Source organism: Silene latifolia, chromosome 9, assembly GCF_048544455.1.
Source record: "Silene latifolia isolate original U9 population chromosome 9, ASM4854445v1, whole genome shotgun sequence".
Lineage (NCBI taxonomy): Eukaryota > Viridiplantae > Streptophyta > Magnoliopsida > Caryophyllales > Caryophyllaceae > Silene > Silene latifolia.
In genome coordinates this window covers 36,828,555-36,846,007 of record NC_133534.1, presented here as the reverse complement: position 1 = coordinate 36,846,007, position 17,453 = coordinate 36,828,555, and the positions used below count along the sequence as shown (strand labels likewise).

The 17,453-nt window shown below is 40.2% G+C and overlaps 1 protein-coding gene across 1 annotated transcript; it reads right to left on the bottom strand.

The window, feature by feature from the left end:
- Nucleotides 1-257: 257 nt before the first annotated feature.
- On the bottom strand, nucleotides 258-15,442 carry LOC141600872 (protein FAR1-RELATED SEQUENCE 5-like). The gene is made up of 7 exons (XM_074421130.1): nucleotides 15,307-15,442; nucleotides 14,218-14,516; nucleotides 13,579-14,163; nucleotides 12,190-12,835; nucleotides 982-1,102; nucleotides 381-447; nucleotides 258-296 (listed from the first exon to the last, which is right to left on the bottom strand). The coding sequence occupies exons 1-7, from the start codon at nucleotides 15,440-15,442 to the stop codon at nucleotides 258-260; spliced, it is 1,893 nt and encodes a 630-aa protein (XP_074277231.1).
- Nucleotides 15,443-17,453: the final 2,011 nt, after the last annotated feature.

Below are 17,453 nucleotides of genomic sequence, written 5' to 3'. Positions count from 1 at the left end.
CTCGCCTCCACTAACTCCTTTTCAAGAAGAAGCTCTTCATTCTTTTTCAACTGATCCTGCATTGCCTCGCTTCTCACCTCCAACTCCACTGACAAATTTTCTCGATTTTTCGCACCACCTCACAAACTATAGCAGCCCTGGTTGACTCCTTAGCCGCTAACCGAGATTGAGCACCACTTCATTACCCCCGGATGAGTGCAGTCACGGTTTAGCCTATCCAGCTTTTCCTCCAAATCGTAACCTTGGCACAGGCGTCCCTAAGCCGACAAGCGTGCTTGCCACCAAAGATCCAACCCCTGCGTACATACAAAATCAATTAGGCAAATACAAGGTAAAACAAAAAGCACATAAACAATAAAAAATATCCCTCTACAACTAACCTCTCTAGCCTGGGAAGCGAGTTCAAGAAATTTCCTTGTTATAAGAGAAGTCGAATAAAAAACCACCCTGGTAGACGAATCAAGGGTACTAGCAGACAATAGTTGGTCGCTCATCTTTGCGTAAAAATCATCTATCCGAGCCCGGGCATCATCCATGTCATCAATCCTAGCAGGCACTTGCCTTATACTCCCGAGTGGTCGAGCCGGATAGGTCGTTTCCCTCCTTCCTCCTCTTCCAGAATATCATCCTCCCTCTTTCTTTTTTGAGCCTGGATGACCTCTGGTGACACTATCCTGGGCGGATCTTGAGGAGGCCGGACATCGAAATCGGGATATCCAAAGTCTTGTCACTCCCACTAGTTTCCTGGCTCTTGACCGCTCAAATCCTAGCCACCCCACCTTCAAATCCTTTGCGAAAAGCTAGCCAGCCTAGCGAGAAGATCTAAATACTGGATATATAAAAATATACGTAAATATCAAACCAAAAAGTGACAAAAGACAACAACAACATAAAAGCAAGCGGATAGGCGTACAGAAAGAGCAAGAGAACTAGGCTTGCCTTTGGGTACTTTAACCCCAGATCGGCTTGGTCTTCATATACCGGGGCAACAATTCCCTGCCCAAGCAAGCTGGCCAAGTCCTCTCTTCCTCAGGAATGGCAAGGAAAGCATCTATCCTTGCAATAGCCTCTTCATCTAGAGGATCGTGATTCCAATCAGGAGCTACAAACATTACAAAAACAAAATATACAGGTAAGATTTATGTACCTCACTCTCATTCAATATAACTACAAAATAAAAATACAGAAACCTACCACTCTCCAAAGGAGGATATCTCGAGTAATCAAAGCCCGATCCCAGTCTCATCCGGATAAACAGAAAGTCTTTGCCCAACTCTTGTCGTCTCCGTAATCCAGGTTAGTAATTAATGGAGTCATCTTTGACTTAATTCTCAAATTAAAACGACCAACAGAAGGATTTTTGAAATGATATACTGCCTTAATATCATTGAGAGTAATCACAAGATTGTGTTTAGCGCATAAATTTTCTATGGAATGAACAAGTTTCCAAACCATCGGCATAATCAAAAAAGGTGACACTTCCATAGCACGGATGGTGTCAATCATTAAGGGAGTAAAAGGTAACTTACACCGCTTTGAATGCCCATTCAAGATACAAACCAACCAGGTGATACCCGATTAGCCCTAATCGGACAAGACTCGTGAATCCATACCTCGGTCGATTCAGGAATTATTTTCTTCTCCCTTAGTATCTTGTCATAATTTGTTTTCAACAAGTTCTCTTCAGAAAGTAAGGATCCAAAGATTGAAGGGCGGTGAAAATGAATCCTGGTACTTAAAAGCAACAAAATACGAAAGCAGAGGATCAATCTCCATCACTTCTTCTTCCCGGACGTTTATAGGTTCGGCTCGGCAGTGAGCAGACTTTCGGATGTAGGGCGTTTCTTTGCTCCCATGTTCTTAAGTGTTTGATTTATTATAGAAATTGTTGAGAAAATACAGAACAGGATTACTGAGAAATATGGAAGAATTCCAGAAGAATTTTAGAAGAATATTTAGCAAAGAAAGTGGAGGAAATTTGGTGAAAGATAATCTTGCCCTAAATACCGTATTTATAGAAAATCTATAACGGTGTGAAAACCCTAGGGATTGCAAAACTCTCAGCATGACATCACCTAGCCGTTATAGTGTCCAACGGTAACTAGGAGTCTAAGAGTCATTGATTAAGTGTAAGTCTCTTTATTGTTTAGCCCGGTAAAAATTGACATTTCACCCCTGGCCTGACCCAGCACGGGTAAAATGTCAAGGGGCAATTGTTAGGCCCAGTTTAACCTGGTCTGACCATAACCTGGTCCGACTCAATAAAGCTGATTGATTGAGACGAAGACCGGACAAGACTAACTACTATCTAGCTGATGAAGAATATTATGGCAAGAAGACTACTAAATCCTGGAAGAGAAGCCTGATAGTCAGTATATCATAGCTTGGCGGATTACTAAAAATAGCCTGGATTGAGCAGATAAACAAGAAATGCGATTGTATAAGCCAAATAACCGTGCCCTATTCTCAAGGAAGACCAAGTCCAAACCTAAAACTATTTAATCCATGAATCTGGACGGAAAGAAGAGAAAAAGCTAAGGATTGGTTGAGTTGAGAACGGGTCAAGCGAGCTAATAGGAAGCATGCCCTATTATTCCGGCAACAGCTCCTACAATTTGGGGAAGAGGTTGCTGATTATAGACGTTGCTCATTATAACGTTAAGGGAGGATAGAACTATAAATAGGAGAATTTAACAATTGAAAAGATATTCATTATTAGTTAATTTGATCTATACTTTATCTTCTTTTTCTCTTGAGTATTCAGATATTCATACAACATTGTGCCCGGTCTATCAAAATAATAAAAACGTCATTCTTTATACTTACTTCTTTCTTTATCATTTATTCATACCATTCTAATCTTATAGAACTAGATACCCTGATCACTATATAACTAAGCCGGATCCCTTCAGGAAAATCCTGCTAAAACACGATCCATCTGATTAAGGGGCCATCTTCACTCTTCAATTTGTTTTCCCAGTAATTGGAAACTCGAGTGAAGTCCACCATGTAAAGCCTAGTCCTCATTGCAATTGAGCGAGCATGATAAGCAGGAACATTAACTGGGGGCTCAATCAATCGAAGACGCTCCATAAGCCAGACCTACTAAAAGCGGGTATTAAAAAGAAAAAAAAAAGAAAAAAAAAGAAAAAGAAAAAGAAAATAAACGAAAAAAGGAAAAAAGAGAAAAAGAGTTCTTTTACCTGCAATATAATGGGACTTCCCAAGTAAGGTAGGTCGCGATTGGTTTTCCTGTTATCTAAACCCAATAGGATCTCTCCTAAACATAGATAAGATGGGCTCCTGCGAAGCTCCATTTGCTCAATCAAGCTCAAGAGACGAGGGTCGCCTCTCATATCCTCATCAACATGCCCTTGAAGGACATATACATGTAATAGGCAAAACCCGAATGCCCTTCGCCTCGCAACATAAGAGACAGTGGGATCTGCCCTATTGATGAATCAATCAATGAAGTCCAACATTCGCACCCCTTTAGAGGTCACAAGACGGTCAGCATCAGCTCTTGCCAACTCAAGCAAGTCTCTAAACTTGTTCTTATACCCTTGAGAAGTCGAGGGGATAGCAGGCGAGTGTTCCGGGTCCCAACCACCAATCGCAGCAATTTCCTCGGGAAATGGGCAAATGTCGCCTCCAGGGAAGGCAAATACGTGATAATTCGGGTCCCAATAATCACGACAAGCATCTAGGAATGGTTTGACTACCGTGATCAACTTCAAGATCAAAAGCGATCCAAAATTATAAGCACCCATGTCGTGTTTCTCCACATTAGAGAACTCATTTGTCCATTCTTTTAGATGAATTTCAAGAGTATTCATGATGTATGCTTATTTTGGGAGCTTTGTGTAATAAGACGAAGAAAGACGGAAGAATTATGTGAATAAAACCTCCCTCGACGTCTCTATTTATACTAAAATCCGTTTCCTAAAATCCGTCAGGACGGATGCACTGGGGAACAGGCACAGCACCTGCTGCGCCTCTTCGAAGGGACGCAGCTCTTGCTGCGCCTCTTCCTCAGCTTTGTTTCTGTGATTTCCCGCGTTGGATCTTTCCTAAATTCCTCAACGAATAATTTCCTATTCATACGGGTTATTATTTTGGTAAATACGTCAAGTTGCCATATTTCGTGTTTCCTAATTTCACGGAAACGCATTTCGAGACGATATCGAAATTTTCGTCATTTTAGTACACACTTATACATTTCTTTTTAACTTTCTTTTTTTTGGGGACTCATTTAACCAATTTAATTTAATTTATTAATTTTTTTCAAATTTATACATTTCTTTTTAGATTTTTATTTACTTTAATTTATTCATTTTCAAACTTATACATTTCTTTTTTATTTTTTCTTTTTTGGGGAATCATTTCACTCTCCTTCCACATTACATTTCAAACTTATATGTTTCATTTTTTTAGGGGGTAACCCTCCCTACCTTCCGGTCATTTCCGGCAAAATTTTTGCATTTTCATTTCCAGCCAAATTTTTGCAATTTTCGCGTTTTCGAGTCATGGTTTTGCGCTAATTTAGGCCATGTGTACAAATGAATGTTCTATGTGACTTCTATGTAAATTTCGGCAGCATGACGGCATAAACCGTCATCTACCAAATCTGTTCAAAACTAACCTGCAGGTACAAAGCAACCCAGCAGCAAAGGCACTCAGGCCATCATATATACAACTAAAAGGGGATGCGTACACCAAACTGGGGGCTCGAGCCCCAAAACAAAATCCAAATGTCCAAAATGTGGGTCCTAAAATGTACAAAATGTACAAAAATACAGCCAAAAAGCAAGAACCAACAAAAAAAGCTACTGCTGGTCGCCGTCTAGCTCAGCAACTCTCGCCTCGAGAGCAACAACCTCGGCGTCACGAACCTCGAGCTCCCTCAGCAGGCGAGTTGTCTCCTCCCGGGACTGGGCAAGCTCTCGCTCCAGCTCACGCTCCCTCTGCAAACAACAAGAATTGGATCATGTCAATCATTTCAAACATAAGGAAAGTTAGAAAATTCGAAAATGAAGTAAACGGAAGGTTCATACCTGACGTCCTCGGCCGCCAGCAAGTGCCTCGACGGCAGCAGCCCGCAGCCGGTTGGCTACCCTCCACAAAGCCACGGACCGGGATGGCGCAACCTGCATTTCAAAAGGAAAAATCTCAAACGATTGGACAAACTCGAGCAAAATGTGTTCTTACACAAAATTATACAAGTTAGGAGACTCACCCTCCGAATCAGATGCTGCCACTCGTCCAAGCCAGCATCTCTCACCGCCACGTCAAAGTCACGTAGCCCGGAGATCGTCGTCATCCCCGTCGCGTCAGTGTACTCAAGGGTCTCGGGGTACTCTGGGGGCTCGATGCCCGCCGCCTCGACCCCCTGCAAAGTCAGGTGATTTCCATTAAACGATGATCATTCATCGTGTTCTCAAATAATCAAAAATGAAAGAGGATAAAGCACTTACCACAACCGGCCAGTACGCCAACCTCCTGTAGAGGAATGCCGAGTAGTCCTCACCTGGAAGAAGGAGGGCGTCGCCACCGACGCCAGCCAATTCAGCCTCCCTCTCTGCCTCAGAAGGCTCCCTAAACATCGTCCGAGGAGGATCGATGGAACCGTTAAGACGTCCTGAGAGCACTGATGAGCCAAGCGCTCACCCAAGTACCACACAGGACCCATCGACGTCCTCAGCAGCAACCGGCTCGAGCTCCTAGGTCGAAGGACCTCAGCCACGAAGGGAGGAGCACCAGCGTACTCGTCCTAAGGCCTGGGCACCCACTAGAAAAGCAAACGAAGGGTCATTCTTATAATCAGTTCTAAAAGTAAAAGAAGAGAGACAAACAATGCAAGGTAAAATACTCACGCCGTCCAGCTGAAGAGCGTTCACCTCCCGCCGACAGACGTCGTGGAAGGAACGCCCACTCCTCGTGCGACACATCACCCAATCCTTCACAACGGGATATGCCTTCTCCACCGGCTCCGTCCTCTTGGGCGCAAGGCCCGGAAAGTAAGAGTACACCCACGCCTGTAAAACAAGATAATCAACAACGATCTTTCGTGATTTGACAGAAAAGGAAATGATCTTTCATGAAATGAAATGAAGGTTCATATCTCCAACAGCAGTCCAGGGCCGACAGCAGCAGGAGAAGTCCCCTTCTCCATCAACTCCGGACGAACCATGGCCCTCATAAAGCGGATGAGGACCGCAAAACTAGTAGTGACCCAGTCCCAACGGCCTGGGGAGCTCAGGTAAAAAAGAAAGGGAAGAAGCTTCGTCGAAAGCCTATCTCCCTTGTCTCCGAGGTAGATCGAAGACAGAAACCACCAGAGCCACAAACGGACCCTCTGCTCTGCAGTGCAGGGAGGAGGAGTCGTCTCCCTCCCCTCGATCACCACTGACGCCGGGGTCTTCCCCGCAAAGTAGTCCCGAACATAAGAACTAGGCACTAAACCAGGTACCGCGGTAGCCTTCGGCGCCAAGTTCCAGCTGATCAACCTCCTAGCCTCAGCCGAGTCAACCCTCATGGCTGTCTCCGGCCACTCCACCACCTCAGTCCCACACGGCAGACCAGAAATCATGCCGTAGTCCTCTAACGTGACCCCCACCTCGCCAAAAGGCATGTGAAACGTGGAGGTCGTGTCCCAAAACCGGTCCAATAAAGCTCGTACGAGACTGAGGTTGGCCCGAAGCTTCCTCCTCGCAATATCCCTCCAAGCCTGCACCAAAGCACCGAATGCTCCCCGCTCGATCATGGCTCGCTCCTCAGCCGACAGCCTCTCGTAGCACCCCATCATCGTCGTATAGCCCGAGAACGATCTGATGTTTCCGGCCAGGTGGCGACCACCCCGTCCAACGTTGGCCCGTCTCGGGACCTCCTCCTCCTCAACAACCTCGTCCTCAGTAGCCGTCACCGCAGCAGTGAAAGCCTCCTCCAACGCCTCCTCAAGTACCTGAGAAGGGTCAACAGCAGTGTCCACATCCATGGGATCCCTCCCGGATGTAGAAGCTTCGTCGCCTACATAACTAAAGTGAATTTAGGCCGCGTCAAGTGACGACAAGCCTTGATTAGAGGATTTCCGAATTTTCGGAGCTCCGAAATCGCTCTTTTTTCTCGCCATCTTTGGCAATTTTCCCACAAACCCGACCGCTCATGTGGTAATTTGGGTCAAGTCAAGCCTAAGTTGAGGCCTAGTCATGGGTTTGAGTCGGAATTTCGGCAGCATTTCGTTATAACGACGATTATGCCCTAGGAAGTGTCCTGAAAAAGCCGTCACAAATCAAAATTTCGAGATGGTAGGAAGTTTACCCATCATACAAGGATTCCAAATATCAAGTTTCGTCACAAATGGGCAATCCTAAGGCTATTTTCGAAGAAATTTACGGTTTAGCCGTGAAACCGTCTCAATTTCACTCAAATGCTCAAAACTCAATGAAAATTCGAAACAAATACATGGTTATGATCCTTATATTACCAATTAGCCATTTATAAAGTCTATTTTGCAAGGCAAAATCATTTGGGGGAAAAGCCCAAAATTTTCGACTAATTAGGGTCGAAAACCCTAATTTTGTCGCTCTCATTTGATTGAATACGGAAGATAAATGCAAGATTGATACATATACCTCAATTAGTCATGGCAAATTCAAGCTTTTGGATCAAATTTTGACGAAAATGGTTGGAATTTGAGAGAGAAATTGAGAATTTGTGTTTCGAATAAATGAAATAAACCCTCTGTTTCATCGGGTTTTTACGCAGGAAATACGCAGCAAGTGCTGCGCCTCTTCCTCAGCTTCCCTTCATACGAATTTTCAAAAATTTGTTATGAGTTCGTTATTTGTGGGCCCATCTTTGGTGCGCTTCTTCCTTGATGCCATATCACATGTTTTGGTCCGTTTGACATTCATTCTTCGCCCGAACCCGCATTTTCAAGCCAACTGCAAATTGCCATATATTATTTTTGCCAAGACCTAGCTTGTCACAATGAGCGGTTCTTCTTTGACAGGTGTTTCGACACGCCTTTATTATGTTCCCCCAGCGAGAGTACACGGATAGACATTCCCTCTCGAGACATGGAGATCAGATCCCGATTATGTTCCCCCAGCGAGAGTACACGGATAGACATTCCCTCTCGAGACATGGAGATTAGTTCCCGATTATGTTCCCCCAGCGAGAGTTCACGACCAACAGTCATTCCCTCTTGAGACATGGAGATCAACATCGACCCCAAGCTCTTCCGAAGTTTGTTTGAAGCCGACCACAAGCAGATTTCTCCCAGCAGTTCCAGACTATGTCCTGTTGTCTTCTCATAATATTGCATCTTTGTTTCCCCTGGAGTTTCAAGGAATTTCAGGTATGGTCTCTTCTTATGGCTGGCGAGCCTCCTTACGTAGTCTAATGGACTTTAAACGACCCTCCTCGATAGTCGACAGACTCTAAAATGTTCCTGACGACAGGTCCCTGGTTCAAACCCCTTGAGCCGCCTCGCGTCGCCATAGTCGTCAGGTTGTAATCTTCGATTGATCTGATGGCTATACTTTGACTTTCGCCTTGTCCAAGCCTCAGTCAAAGTGGGGGCTCTGTAGATACCTCATTTCTGCACCTCCCGCAAACCACCTGGTGATGATTGGGCCGCATGTTTGGTACGCGGAACGATTTGTGACAGTTCGTAAGTTTATCGTCAAGTGATTGCTCAAACACTGATGTCTACCTCTTAATTGTCATCTACGTGCCGATACGGTCATTTTGGCAGTAATTAGAGTACATTTGGAGTCCGGGTCAAAAAACCCTCTTCATTTTCTAAAACCGAGTCAAAATGTTCTGGAATGTTCCGGATATTTATATTCCATATTTTCGCAATCTTTTAATCTTTGGCAAATAATTTCCCGTAATATTCACACAAAATATTAAGGAAAATAAGATTAATCCGTTATTCCATAACCAAAACACGGAAATCTTTCTTCCGCAGGAGGAAACCACTTGGGAAAGGACGCAGCAAGTGCTGCGCCTCTTCCAAGAGACGCAGTGCCTGCTGTGCTTCTTCCCAAGTCCTTTTCTGCGTATTTTTCGTATCTTTTCATATCTTTTCGAGATTCACTTCCAAAGTTTCTCCGAAAACCCTAATTTCCTCCATGTGATTAGTATAAATAGTGCCCGCCCTTCTCTTCTCCCTTTGCATTCTAGACCACGTTCTTACTTTTTGGCGTCTACGTGCTTAAACTTTCGACCACGTAAGCTCGGATCCTTCTGAGTACCAGCCTCATTTTGCATGATCGACCAATTTGACCAACTCCACAATAATCAACATTAATCAATCTGTTCGTTTTCCTCCTAGAGGGCACTTTCGTCTACATTCGAGTCGAGCATCAGTAAACGTTAACTTAGTTCATCTCGTTTCATCAAACATCTAAGTCTGAGGGTGTATAATCCCTATTTTATTTATTGTTCTTTATTATTGTAATCATATTGTAAGGTTTATGTCGAAAGTATTCTTAAAACCGATTTGTAAAACTTTGTTTTTAAACCCTTTTTACGGATTTATCAGAAGACAGACGTCGAGAAAGGACGCAGAAACTGCTGCGCCTCTTCGTGAGGCTGCCGCAGTTCATGCTTCCTTTCTTCTTCGTTCGTCTTTTGTTAATTTGTTTGTTTTTTCTTTTGCTTTCAATCGTTCGTTGTTTCTTTGACATAATAACTTAAGCATAATAATCTGACATGTAAGTAATCCATCATTAATTAATTAATTCATCATAAATCCCGACTTAAATCCCAAGTAATTCATATTTGCGGATTTTCGTCCTTAAAATCAAATTCAGGTTTTAGAGGTTCGGTTCATCAATATTGAGTCTCTGGAATTCGTCATTGATATATGTTTCACCTTTTGTTTATTGTCACCATCATTAATTCGTCATTAATAACTTGTTTGGCTTAATTAATTTGTTTAACCTAATTAATTCATTAATTAACCTTGTATCTTGTAAATATTTGTTTTAATTAGTTTTCATCCGTGTTTATCGTTTTTATGACCCATCCACATGTAAATAATTTGTTAATCACTTTCATACGAGTCAATTATTATTAATCGAGCATTAAATCACCAACGAATATTAACGATTTGCAATTTCGGCTTCACATCCAGAACTGAGCCAAGGAACGGACGCAGCAAGTGCTGCGCCTCTTCCAAGGGACGCAGCTGTGCTGCGCCTGTTCCTGGTTGATTTCTGTCCCTGAACTCCCGTGTTGCTTTGACCTAGTTATTAATTACGTATTAATTAACTATTACTCGTATTATCACCTAATAATCTGTTCGTTTATTCGTTTATTCTTTCTTTTCTAAAACCATCCGTTTTAAATGTATTTTCGACATAAATCAATTAATCCGATGTAATTATTGTAATTTTCTTTATTGTATTTATTTTATTGTATCACTTGTATGTTTTCACATGTAACCAATTCTTAAATCCCAATTCGACCCAATTGTATGTTAAATTACGTGTTAACCGACTTAGTATTAATTCTCACATGCTAGGATTAATTCGTTGGATGTTGCATTGCATGCATATAAATTGACAATATATCAAGTATGAATAATTTCCCTAATCATTAGTAGAGGCCGCTATTGAGGCGGGCGGGATTAGGTGTTCGATCAAAAGAGCTTCCTAATACGTACCCTCACCCCTTACTCCAGATCTCTGTGAACATCCGTGTTCATTGGCATCCACGAGAGTCATTATAGACATAGAATGCTAAGGGTAACGAGTTCTTGGTGTTCATGTCACTACTTTGTGTCTTGACATGGCACGAGGTATTCGAACGGTTTCCAATTTTCCACAATAAATTGGTGGCGACTCCACAAATGCAAACGCTTGTTTCCCAAGCGCCCCCGTGGGCCCCGGTCCACACAATTATGTTACCATGTTCTATTTGGTAACATATGTTCCAAGAATAGTGTCTAGACTATCAAAGAATGGCAACCCTAAGTTGTTTATAGTTTCAGCACTAATGTTACCGAATTTTATATGGTTACATATATCTCAAGAATGGCAACACGATTTTAAAAGGCCAATGTCATATCCTTCCATAGGCTAAATTAGTTAAAAATGTCAAGTGTATACATATAATTATGGTATCATATTGTGCAAAAGTAAGGACATTATTTAAATGAGTCATAAGGCAGCCTGTAATTCACCATTGTTTCTTAGAAAAAATGAACTTAAGGACCAACTCAAATGGTTTACAGTTTGAAGAATTATGTTACTATATTGTATTTGGTAACATATGTTGGAAGAATAATGTCTATACTTTAAAAGAGTGGCAACCCTAAGCTGTTTATACTTTCAGCAATAATGTTACCAAATTTTTATAGTTACATATAGTCCAAGAATGGCAACATGCCTTTAAAAGTGCAAACCATTATCTAATCATTTAAGATCTGCTAACAGATTGTACAATAATGGTAACATTAATTCGGTACATCGTTTTCCAAAAAGGAGACCATAATTTCAAACATTACGACATAGTTCAAAATGACAAATATCAGACCATTTTAGATAACCTAACAAATAATACAATAATGGTCACAACAGTAATGTCTTCCACGCCCTATGGCTAAGTGGCAGCAGCTTTGATGCGTTGTGGTTTGCAAAAGTTCAAAATGTTACCATATCAACGACGTTCACAGGAGACGAGGTATTGGGGGTGTAGGCATCCCCATCGTTGGCAGCAACTTTTTTGGCTTTCTTCTTCTTACCAAGTCCGCTTTTTTTCCTTGCGCTCCTACCTTTCGTCGTGACACGGATAGGATCAAGAACAAGACGTTCTTCGGTTGTTTGAGTGTTTAATTTGTTTCGGCGTCCACAGTAAGCTTTTGCAGCAACACTATTACTTCAGCATTTGCCGCCTCAAAGAACTTCTCCACAATTACCCTTGCCTCCATTACCTTCTGGCTCTTTGTTATGAGATTGTGGACATTGGTGAGTGTTGAACGTCGCCAATTAATGGCCTCATTTGCGGCACTTCGGTGCATATCAGAAGGTAGTTAACGTTTCCAGAACTCCGTTTTTGCGAATTTCGTCCACCTCCTGTGTATGCAACTAGCTGGGATCTCTGGAACAGAATGCATGTGCAGGACACATATGATGTGGTAACATATGATGCCCATTACTTGGTACTTCCTGCAAGTACAAGTGCACAAGTTGTTCCCGCAATCATAAGTAACATGATGGGAAAAACCCTCGTTGCCAACCGTGTCGACACTATAGATTAAGGTGGTGTCTTCATGGGTGATAAGTGCTACCCGGGTGCCCATTGCAAGTCCAAACTCCTTCTCAAACACACGGAACAGCTCCATAGTGTATATCTGCGATGCATGTTGTAGAAGGTCTACAAGGGGGAACACGGATGTAGGGGACGCTCTTATAGAGTTGAATTCTTTCCGCTCCTCTCCTCTCCACCTTGTCACGGTCGTCTCAAATATGCCAAAGAATTCAGTGACTGACGTTGTTTTTGAAGCTTGGAACCCCATAGCATGATTTGTACTCTCGCTCCTTTGGGAAGAAAGGATACCCGCTGAGAAATACTGATTATTCAATGCAGTGCACCATTTGATTCGTAAACTGTACAATCTATTGAACCATGGGTGGTTTTCAACACCATACTCTGTCGTCATTCTTTGCCATGTCGCTTCAAATTCCTTTTCGTTATAACAACCATTAAGACATTTGTTGAACAAATTCTGGAATGTCCTATCATGCTTTAAATGTCCAAAGTGTGAGATGGCGTTCTGTTGGATATGCCATTGGCATAGCCTATGCCTGCTTTCTGGGTATATCTGTATGGAGACAGAAGACAAATGTTAGCATTTAGAAGTCATATGTTTATGTTTGCACTATTCAATTGATATCATTACTTAACGGATTCATATGGTGACATCTTAAAAATTAACACAAAAGTTCATCAGTATAATATGATTACATATCTGGGGATAATGTTGCCATTCAATGTGGTTACATAAGTACTTCATATGGTGACATCTTCAACTTAACTCAAAAAGTTGATTATTAAAATATGTTGTCAACTTTTGGACAATTGTTGTCATTTGAGTTGCCATTTGAATAAAAAGCTAAACATATGTTAAGTGGTCACATATTGAACAGTTAACTAGACATAGTTTATGTCTGGTTCTGGGTATATCTGCTAAGGACACAACATAATGTTAGCGTATAGAGGTCATATGTTTATAGAAATATTTTTTTATTTCCATGTGATTACATAAGTGCTTCATATGGTGACATCTTCAATTTAAATCAAAAGGTAGATTAGTAAAATATGTTGACAAAGTTTGGAAAATTGTTGTCATTTGAGTTCCCATTTGAATTAGTAAAATATGGTGACATATTTTATTGAGCTAATAACATAAGATCTTAATATAGTGACCTCTTCAGTTTTGTCCTCAGCGTTTCCACCAGTATAATTTGTTATCATATTTGGGATTAATGTTATCCAAAGTTAAGTGGTCACATAATGGTGGGATAACACAACATGCGAAACTTAACAGTAAGACACAGAATATACCGCTTCAACTGCATTTGTCATTGCTTTGTCTTGGTCAGTGAAAATGGAGACAAGACGAACATCCTCACCCATAGCTTCATTAATCACATTGAATAACCATTGGAATGATTCTTCTTGCTCGTCGGATAGGAAAGCACACCCAAACATGACATTGGACCAGTGGTTATTTATACCGACAAAAGCGCCACAAATAAGATTGTACCTATTAGTGCGGTACGTTGTGTCAAATATGACAACATCATGATACAATCGGTAGTCCTCCCTCATCATCGAGTCATACCAGAAAAGGTGATGGAGTCTCCCTTCTTTGTTGAATTGGACTCGGAAGAAAAACCCCGGATCCTCAGCTTGTCTTTGAGTGAGAAGATTAATTAGTGTGGCTGCGTCACCGCCCTCGATCGCTTTAATCTTCAGCCTATGAACACAGTTGATGTGATCCCTCTTGGTGTGTCCGACGAATACATCGCCCCCTGCTACAGCAGCTGCCACTTTGTATTGAACCGAGGGGGCAACAAAGGCTTCAGTCAAGGCCCTTATAGCCTCTGCCTCAGCATCAGTTATTCTCCTCTCCGAGCGGTGGTGCTGCTGCCATTGAGTGGGAGTCAGTTCATGGTTATGTTATGTGAAATGTTGCATTACCTCCCACTGCCCGTCCTCGTGTACTTGTGTCCTTAGATCGTCTTTGCATTGGCAACGTGTGACTGCATAATTCCTCAAAGGATTGCCGTTATCGTCTCGCCTATTACCATTTCCATGTACTCCTGCACATGAACATACAAAGTATCTCTCGACTTCGGGTGTGCCAGGCCCGTTCGCTCTGCGAGAAGTTGTTTTCCTAATGCTGAAACCAATGGCCTGTGAGTGTTTTCTAAACATCTCATAAATTAATTCCCATTTCTCTACTTTCATTCCCAATAGGGATTTGGAATAATCTGTACCTGCATAGGTTTACAGGGTCACATTAGGCAAGAAAGTGTAAACATTTATAACATAAATAACAACATCTGCATTTACATATTCATCCCTACTCTAGTTACACGGTTACATTAGGACGAAAATTAGACACATTTGTTAGATATACAAAATTTGTTTTCAAGTAAGCTGGCCCAATGGAGTTGACAGGGTGACATTATGTAGAAAAATGCACACATTAAACAGATAAATAACAATATGCAATGTAGTTGACAGAGTGACCTTATGAGAAAAGTATAAACATCTTAACAAGAAGCCAATAAATTTCCTCTACGTTGCCAACATTTTTCTACCCATTATAGTTGACAGGGTGACATTAGGACTAACAGTAAAGCCATTAACACAGAAAATGTAAACATCCATTATATTTAAACATCCGTTATAATCATACACATATGCTGAACTGAAAACCTAAAAATAATATTCAAATTAATGAATTGACAGGCTGACATTTGGACCAACAGTATAGACAATAACACGATAAATATAAACATCCATTATATTACAGTAAAATCAAACATATATGGTACACTGAAAAACTATAAACTAATATTACAGTTCATGATGATAAAACATAACACAAATCAAACTTTATACTCCATGAGACTTTGCACATCAATATAATGCAATACAAATATCACAAACACATCAATATAATGCAATATAAACTTGTTATTTCCTTGATGTTAAGATGTATTATAGTAACATTAATAATAACAATAATTTGCCCTACGTTCTCAACAAAAAAAGACATACCTTTACTCGTCGTGTTTTCTGTTGAAGGCTGATGAATTATCCCACCATGATTATTATCTGCACTTTCCATTGTTGTTGGAACGATTAGGGCACCATCAACTAACATTTCTGTGAAAGTTTGTTGAAGATCCTCCATTTTTTTCGAACTATGAGAATAATAAGGTGCAATTTTTACGCCATTTTTTCAGAATTATGAGAATAATAAACTGCAATTTTTACGCCATTTTAGTTGTAAATTATAGAGAGTAAAAAGAAAATGTGGAAAGAAGTTCAAAATTATGTGAATGGAAGGAAATTGTGCAAAATAATGGTGAAATAAAAGTAGGGTTGTGCGGGGGGGGGGCAAAGAACTCAGTAGCATTAAATGCAAAATTCACTTATTGGAATTAAATATGGTAAAGCAAGTACAATTGGCAATTAAATAATGCTTTGCAGTACAATAGTCATACTCAGCCAAACAGTGTAAGCCGCCCCCTTTTGATGTGCTGTCAGCGCAGGGTTTTGTGCAAACGGGTACCACATTCATGTAAATGGTATGTATTTGACCCGTCGCAAGCTTACGACGGGTATCTCCGTCACAAATAAGAATTTGTGAAATATGAATGGAAAGGTCAATGGTCAAATTATCTTAATTACCAGCATGGTTTTTTTGATTTGTTGGTTTATGTGAGTGCATGTATGTGTACGAACATGTCTATATGGTATGAAATTGTCGAGATAAACTAAAATTATGCGATCACATCGATTATTTGTAACACGATTTTAATGCTCGGAGCCTTTCAATTCCCCAAATTTACATTCATAGGCCAGGATTAAGACCTCAACTTAACATATTGAACGATTTAGGAAGTTACAAATAATCGATTGAATGAATTGGGGAAAAGAGATACTCCCTCCGTACCATACAAATGGTAACGTGGTAAAAATGGAATTTTTAAGAAAAGAGGGTAAAATAAGGGGTAAAGAGGGAAGAAAATAGGTGGGGTATGTAATTATTGGTTTAATTGTGAGTTGGTAGGTGGGGGTATGTAGTGACATTTTATGTAAATATCAAATGGGTGTAAGGATAATTTGGTAATGTTGTGAGCCAAATAAGGAATGTTACCATTGGTGTGGTACGGCCGTATTAGGTAAGTGTCACCATTGGTCTGGTACGGAGGGAGTAAGAAATTTGGGATTTAAGGTTAGGTTGGGGTAATTGAATGAATTGATTATTTGATTCATGAATGCAAGTTTAACGAGGTTAGTCTTGTCATTTCGCTTAAATCGTCACTTAATAAGTCGAAAAATAAGAAAAATGATGTTCGGGATAGAAATACGGTGTTGATTGGGGAATATACATTGAAGTTTGGGGGTTATTTGTAAAAACGCAAATACGTGGTGGTAATTTGTAAAAATATGTAAATACGTGGTGGTTATTTGTAATTTTTCCTTGTTGTTATTATCATATAGAGTACAAGATTATTTGAAATAAACTATGGCTTGAAAAGTAACCGGGAATTCTAAAGTAGACATCCCCTATTTACTAAATGAATAGGCGAAACTCCAACTTTTCCCACCGAAAATATATTTCCTAAAATAGTGTTTGATATTTTTTTGCATATATACTATAGGTATGGACATGATAAGTTATAAATGCACATAATCTTTTTGTATTTAAATATTTATAACATTCAATATTTCACATTATACACAAATTTATCTCCGATCTTTTTAGGATAAAAAAATACAGTTTTTTTAAAGAACTTTATGATAAAAATTCATTGACTTTTTATGACAAAAAGTTGCTCTAAAAAAATATGTTATTAGTAAATATTTGTTAAAAATTCATTGACTCATATGATAAAAAATTAAGACTAAAAATTATATTATTAGTAAATATTTGGAAATTAACATCATTAATTTCTCGGTAAAAAAACAAAAAAAAAAGCTTTCAGAAAAATACTCATTTCATTAATTCTTACGATTTAAATTTTTATTTCTCTAATCAAAATATAATAAGTAGCTAGAAACAAGAAAAATAAATAAAACTTTATAAATACCGTACATACATTGCACAGATCTATACTAGTTAATAAAGGAACTATATAAAGCTATGAAGGATAACTATAAACCATCTTGACTTGTCTATACTTGACAAAGTCGCC

Excerpts from the sequence above, each read along its gene's own strand:
- LOC141600872 (XM_074421130.1), bottom strand. The coding sequence starts at position 15,442 with ATGGAGGATCTTCAACAAACTTTCACAGAAATGTTAGTTGATGGTGCC. Across the intron at positions 14,164-14,217 it reads ACGAGGACGGGCAGTGGGAG|CAGCACCACCGCTCGGAGAG; the intron begins GTAATGCAACAT and ends ACTCAATGGCAG. Across the intron at positions 12,836-13,578 it reads TGACAAATGCAGTTGAAGCG|ATATACCCAGAAAGCAGGCA; the intron begins GTATATTCTGTG and ends GTCTCCATACAG.